At 46.4% G+C, this 7,619-nt stretch overlaps 1 protein-coding gene across 2 annotated transcripts in view; it reads left to right on the top strand.

Annotated features, from left to right (window-relative positions):
• Positions 1 to 1,709, top strand: part of lrp6 (low density lipoprotein receptor-related protein 6) — a 30,838-nt gene extending 29,129 nt beyond the window's left edge. Inside the window, exon 23 of one of the 2 annotated variants that reach the window (XM_073945355.1) lies at positions 37 to 1,709. In XM_073945355.1, the coding sequence (XP_073801456.1) occupies positions 37 to 340 (304 nt within the window). In that variant the 3' untranslated portion in view covers positions 341 to 1,709. 2 annotated transcript variants of the gene reach the window in all.
• Positions 1,710 to 7,619: the final 5,910 nt, after the last annotated feature.

Below are 7,619 nucleotides of genomic sequence, written 5' to 3' on the forward strand. Positions count from 1 at the left end.
TCTGTATGCTAACATGCTAATGTGTGTGTTGTGCAGCTATCGGCCGTACAGTTACCGCCACTTCGCTCCTCCGACGACGCCGTGCAGCACGGATGTGTGCGACAGTGACTATACGCCGGGCCGCCGGGCTCCGCACGCATCCAGCGCCACTGCTGCTAAAGGCTACGCTAGCGACCTGAACTACGACTCGGAGCCGCTGCCGCCGCCGCCCACGCCGCGCAGCCAGTACCTGTCGGCGGAGGAGAACTGCGAGAGCTGCCCGCCGTCACCGTACACCGAGCGCAGCTACTCGCACCAGCTGTACCCGCCGCCGCCCTCGCCCTGCACAGACTCCTCCTGAGCCCCGCCCCCTGCGCGCCAGGCCCCGCCCCCACTGCCTCTGTACATATATATAAGTGACTGTGTCTCGCTGAAGGACAGCTGAGGGCTCTGGCGGCGCTGTACAGTAAGAGAAGAGCATATTTATATATTTCTATACAGTGTTGCCGCGGTTACCCACACGTGGACACTGATGAAGAGAGATTTATCAGACCCACACACACACACACACACGCACACGCTGCCTTAATCTGACTCACACGCGTGTGGTGTCCATGCCAAATAGTTCCTGAGCCGCGCGGCGGCGCCCCCTGCAGGCTCTACACTGTGACGCGGCGGCGCGCTTATTTTTATACTGTTTTATATGAGAGACGAGGAGGAGCCAATCAGCACACACCTCCCGCCCACCTGCTGGCGTAACACACAATCACGGCGGCGACTCGTGCCTGAGCGGTTACACACACACACACACACACACACACACACACACACACACACACACACACACACACACACACACACACACACACACACTCTTGCCGCCGTTTTCCACTTTTCTACATGAGTGCCAGAAGAGCTCTGCTATTTTTATACCGCACACTGTACATATCCTGTATTTATAAGCTATCAGAGGACGAGCAGCCGCGCACGTGTGTGTGTGTGTGTGTGTGTGTGTGTGTGTGTGTGTGTGTGTGTGTGTGTGTGTGTGTATGTGTGAGAGAGAGCTCCGGTCTAAGCTTTAGATTTCCCATAATGCATTGGTGTGTGTGTGTGTGTGTGTGTGTGTGTGTGTGTGTGTGTGTGTGTGTGTGTGTGTGTGTGTGTGTGTGTGTGTGTGTGTTTGTAGCACTTCTGGATCCTCTGAGTGTTCATAAAGGGAAACTCACCAGCACAGACCCCCCCCCCCCTCCCCCACATTACCCAGCATGCACCAGTCTTGCTCTGGGTGTTTGGTTACGCATGTCTGTGCCTTCACTTTATCACTAAACTTGTGTGTGCGTGTGTGTGTGTGTGTGTCAGTAACTGCTTCTCCAAATCTCCCGCTCTTTACTGGCCTGCTCTGCAAGGGCTTCTGGGTAATGCCATGCTCTGTGTTCCTGTGGTTCTGCTCACACCAGCGACTCATCTTCTGCACTTTACAGGAGCGGTGCATCCTCACTGTGTGTGTGTGTGTGTGTGTGTGTGTGTGTGCGTGCGTGTGTGTTAATCATCGTCTGCTCCTCATCAGTCTGCTTCTCCATGATGTCCAGTTGTTGTTAGTGTGTGTGTGTGTGTGTGTGTGTGTGTGTGTGTGTGTACAGCTCCTCGTCGCTCCTCCTCTGGTCTATAAGCTGTTGTAATGATTCAGATGATCTTGTTTTTGTTTTTTTAAATAAACTAAGTGAACTTTTCCTCCGTGTGTGTGTGTGTGTGTGTGTGTGTGCGTGCGTGTGTGTGCGTGCGTGATCATGTACAGTACTGTTGAGCTCTGATTAGTACAGTTGAGGATTAAAGCTGCTGTGTGTGAGTGTGTGTGTCTACTGAAGCATGACACCAGCATCATGTGTGTGCAGATATTCAGAAACATGCTCAGTGAACATTCACCTTTATCTGAAACACAGTCACATATTCATATGTGTGTTACTGAGCGTCTGTCTGTGTTTTGGTCTCTTTAACCCGCCCACTGCCAGTGTAGCCAATTATATTTCAGCGCCCGGGTTGCCTTGGTTTAATTATTCAGTCAGTCAGCTGTACTGTGTGTTCTCCAGATCTGAGCTGAACTCTGCTGTCAGTAGTGTGCTGATACATGTCAGACTCACATTATCAGCGGTCAACACTGAACACAGCACATGAGCTGAGCTGATCAGTGTTCTGCTGTGAGGAACTGTACATGTTTAATAGATATTCATTTGAGCTGTTGCTTTGGATTGAAACTCATTTTAATGTGGGACACGTTCCTTCTATTGAGTCTCGTTGGTTTTATTGACAACACTGTATAAATCAGCCTTAGGCTCCATAGTCAAGCTCACTTCTGTCAATCTGGCAACCCGTGTGTGTGTGTGTGTGTGTGTGTGTGTGTGTGTGTGTGTGTGTGTGTGTGTGTGTGTGTGTGTTCTGAAGCAGGAGTGAGGATCTAGCTCAACCACCGGGTGTCAAACACACACACTGCAGCTTTTAGATCAGCTGAGATGGAAAACACAACACTTTTTACCTCAAGATTGTAATGTAATACTTAATATATATATATATATATACACACACAAATATATATTACAGACAAGCACAGCTATCAGACCATGATAACCCTATTCATTAAACGTTCACCAACACGCTGTAGCTACACATCACCAACTCACAGCAAACTGAAGTGATGTAAGAGCTGCAGAATATTAGGCCAGAAGAGTGTGTGAGGATCCTTAAACCTGCAGATGTCAGAGGTGAAGCAGGAGATGCAGCAGACGCCTGATGATGAAGACACGCTCAATATCCAGACAACATGAGCACACAGCAGAAGCAGAGCACACATGAGGAGACGTGACGAGAGACAGCAGCAGACGGACACTGAGCAGACATGACGGACCGCAGGAGGAAGAGGAGCAGCTCCACCATCACATACATCACCTGTGCTCACGCTCGTGTGTACAGAAACACTCCACATGTGTCAGTCAGTGTGTGTGTGTGTGTGTGTGTGCGCGCGCTCACACTGTTAGAGTAGATCAGCAGACTCACATCCACAGCAGCTCTCTCCTGAACAGCTGATCTCCTCATCCTGTGTGCTCTGCAGAGCCGCTCTCCTCCTCCGGGTCTGCAGCAGTACTTTTGCTTTGTGCAGTTTAATTCACTAAAATCCCACAGATAAATGAAATAAGCAGCGCATCGCAGAGAGGACGAGGTGTTTAACCAGGAGTGCTAATCTCCGACTCGGTAATCTCTAATTTGCTGTGGTTTTGATGGAGACGCTGTGTGTGTGTGTGTGTGTGTGTGTGTGTGTGTGTGTGTGTGTGTGTGTGTGTGTGTGTGTGTTCAGAGAGTTTATTCTAATGAGCTCCATTTCTGATGTTAGGAGGATTAAATCAGTGTGAAGTGAAAAGCTCTCTCTTATTAATAATTATAACACCTTACATTCATATATTGCTGAAAGACGCTCTCAGCCATTCTGGACTAATATAACAGTTCAGTATTCAGCCATTATATATTTATACAACAGTTCTGTCTGGTTCTGGAGTCTGATTGGCTGATAGCCGTGATGTATTTAAGTAATATCAGCACCCGTACAGCCTCTTCACTCTTTGTGTATTACTCCGCCCACACACAGCCAGCACACACGACAGATCTACAGTGTAAAAGACGCACGCTCGGCTGTTCTACTGTCAGCTTATGATCAGAATCCAGCGCGGAAGAAAGTAGTTCCTCATACAAAAGGGTTTTTGAGACTCTCCATGTTTGATTTTGTTTTTATAGACACAATTATGCCGTCAAACTGTTGTATAAACGCAATATCACACTCATAGCAGTGCAATAAGGCTGTATATCAGCACTGGTGGAGGCACTGAGGCACTCAGCCTGCGGTCTCATGCCAACACACACCTCCCACCAGTGCCGATATACAGCCATGTTGCACTACAAGTGTGATATTGCTCATATATACACACACACACACACACATATATATATATATATATATATATATATATATATATATATATATATATATATATATAAAATACTGAAAATGTGATGAGGGGAGACAGAACTACAGCTGCTGATGCAGAGAGAGAGAGAGAGAGAGAGAGAGAGAGAGAGAGCTGCACAGTGTCTATAATGCTGGTAGAGTATACTGCTGTAAGCAGGGTCAGACTGGGACTGAAATTCAGCCCTGGCACTGCAGCCACACCAGCCCACATTCCCACACCGGCACAGCCCCGTTCACAGACACACACATTCACTACTACACTGCTGTCCTGATGGTGAAACTACATGAGCAGCAGCAGCATATATAATGGACATTTAAACATGTAATGTGTGTGACTGGAGCAAAAACAACCTGTTTATGACAAATTTATACACACAATTATTTTCCTTTCAGCTTAGTCCTTTTATTATTCTGGGATCACCACAGTGGAATGAACCGCCAACTGTACCAGCATGTTTAAGGCAGTGGATACACAGTTCTCCTATAGCACATGTTTGGACTTGAGGGAAAATGGAAGGAAACCCATGCAAACATGCAAACTCCACACAGAAATACCAACTGACCCAGCCAAGGCTCGAACCAGAGACCTTCTTGCAGTGAGGCGACAGTGCTGACCACTGCGCTGCTCCCTTTCGAGACCACTTCAGCTGATTTTATTCATTTGGCAGCGTCTGATTTTAGAGCAGATTTCTTTATTAGTTTTTCACCTTTCCTTTATCACGGTCCATCTCTGACAGTCAGCTTGTGTTGCACTTACTGGAGAGGGGTCTGGCTGCAGACTCGGTGCAGTGCAATCTGAGCTGCATCCAATGCTTTTTAATGGGCTCACCTAACCCCACCCCTAACCCCGCCTATCACAGTGACGTCACTCCATTTGAGTGCAGTGTGTCTGAGATTGCATCACTGAGTGATGCAGTCTCAGCTTGCATCATAAAGGCTGCAGCCAGACACTATTGACTGACTGTGTGTTTGAAATTCTCGCCAGATTTACATTACATCCACATAACCTCTGATTGGGTCAGTCCCTCTCGAAACCAGCCGGCCACTGCTAATTGGGCCAATGCTCAACATATCATCATCATCATCATCATCATCATCATCATCATCATCATATTCACATCTTGCAGGAGATAAAGCAGCCTGCATGTGCTGTAAACACACCACATATAAAACATAACATTTAACAGCATGCCGGCCCACATTTACAAAACAGTGGCCAGTCCACCGCTGGATGAAGGAACACAGACACTTGTCAACATGCACGGGTCACTTCCTCAACACACATACAGAGCTGGAGACGAGACCATTGACTGATTCTGGATCAGCTGTATTGGATCATTGTATATTTACATATGATATTCCACAGATATATGATTAATAATGCTGTAAATACATGTATTAAATGCAAAACAAAATCAAAGCATTCACAGGCACAATCACAGTCAAGGATTCAATAATAGCACGAATGTCCGCCATGTTTGTAGTTCTTTTCTCTCATGGCTGCCGCTGCAGTTCCGCGTTTGTCCACATGGCGGAGACAGCGCAGCGACCGACTTTTACATCTGATTAACTGACTTTATTAACACCTCTAATAGAAATATGAGAGAGAATGAGGAAGAGCTGATTAATATACGCGTCTGTCATTGTGTTTCCAGCTCATTCTAGAGCTAACAGGAGACTGAACACGAGTGTTTTAGGCATACCGACTCTCTGTGCACTGCCCTCACATCCTCCATCATGATCTGCATCTGACACGTCATGTTCTGAGCACATCAAGCGGGATTAAACTCCACTAATAATGCTACATGATCAATAGCACAGCTCATTTCCCCACTGTCCAACAGCATTCATGCACATCTAAAATAAAGGACAGATCTGGACGGACATGTCAGATGTGTGTGTGTGTGTGTGTGTGTGTGATTATTGCAGTTATTATAGTGTATTCTCTTTATGACTGTTTGATTGACAGCAGCTCAAAGCTGAGCACTCTGTGACGTCACCCTGGAGGCCGTGCTGCTGTTGCTTGGCAACACTGGAGATGTTGTTGCTAGATCAGGCACTGATGCGCAGTGCTGAGAAACACTCGTGTGTGTGTGTGTGTGTGTGTGTGTTCCTCTTACCTGTGTTAAGTCCTGCTCCAGCGCTCCTCCGTCAGTCTGCTCTCAGCTCGGTGTTCATCATCATCATCATCATCATCATCATCTGTGAGGCGCAGGCATGAGTTGGCAGACTGCAGATGACGGACATTCAGCAGAGCTCAGATTAACATGAACATCGGCCAATGACAATACACTACCATCTAATCAAACACACACACATTACTGTTAGTGTCTGGGGTGATAATCCGCTGTGTGTGTGTGTGTGTGTGTGTGTGTGTGTGTGTGTGTGTGTGTGTGTTTATGAAGGCAGTTCAGATCTCCTCATTGTAAAGCTCAGTCTTCAGATATGGTGTGTTTGTGTGTCTCTCCATGTGTTTATGGGCTGTTCGGGCCGTGTGTGAGGTGTGTAAATCTCTCACTGTGCTGGATCTGGACACACACACTTGCTCTCTCTGTGTGTGTGTGTGTGTGTGTTTGTTAGACACTGTATGCATTGACTCAGGCTGAAGTAAAGGAATTGAGGGTAAATACCTTCTCTAACCTCCTGCGGCTTGATAAGCAGCCTGTGAGTGTGCGGAAGCTCTGCTGCTGCTGGTGTTTATAAGCGCTCATGTCACGTGTGCTCCTTCAATCGTCTACACCTGCGCTCATTATGCCGATCATGAATATTCAAATCCCTTTAATCTGATTGGACGAACGTCCCTCTGGGAGCTCCACTACGTTCACTCGTTAATCCCGTCTACTTTTCTGTAGTATAATCATTTTAAATGTATTTCCCCTAATAAGTGTATTATTATAAGTGTTATAATCTATAATATCAGAGCAATTACCTTCACAACATCGCACACTTCATGAAGAGGCTCGTGACTCGCAGTCAAGTCTAGAGGGGATACAGCTGCAGCCGGAGGACAACCCGAGTTATTTACCTTATTATTACCGACAACACGCTGTATTCTAACATCACTGTGAAGGTTAGATCCTCATAAAATAAAATTTAATTGAGAACACTCAGTATAATTACTGTTGGGCGGCACTGTGTGCCTTAGTGGTGTCAGCAAGGTCACTGGTTCGAGTCCCGGCTGGGTCAGTTAGTGTTTTAAAACAGACGTACACAAATCAGAATTAATGAGTAATTTAGTAAATATCATAATTAATTATTGCTATTTTCCGGCTGCATCCCTCCTTAAATGGGGAATATTGTGGCTCTGTGATTGGTGGAAACGTCTGTGCTGCATTATGGGTAATGTAGTTTCCTCCACAAATTCGCTGTTCATCTGTGTTGGATAAATAAAATGAATGTGCTGAAATTATCCACAAAGATGGCTCTCGACAACAGAATAAACCTCCAACTAAAAGCCCAGCCCAACAGCAATCAGCTCCCCTGAGTAGAACACAAGATTTACCTGTGTAAACACACACCGAGCACATCACAGACACTCCTGCTCTTCATCATGTGGTAATGCTCATCACTCTATTATTCTCAGTATTATCTCTCCATGATAAGCTCTAAAGCAGACAGATCAAGCTGA

Source organism: Danio rerio, chromosome 4 (assembly GCF_049306965.1).
Source record: "Danio rerio strain Tuebingen ecotype United States chromosome 4, GRCz12tu, whole genome shotgun sequence".
NCBI classification, from domain to species: Eukaryota; Metazoa; Chordata; class Actinopteri; order Cypriniformes; family Danionidae; genus Danio; species Danio rerio.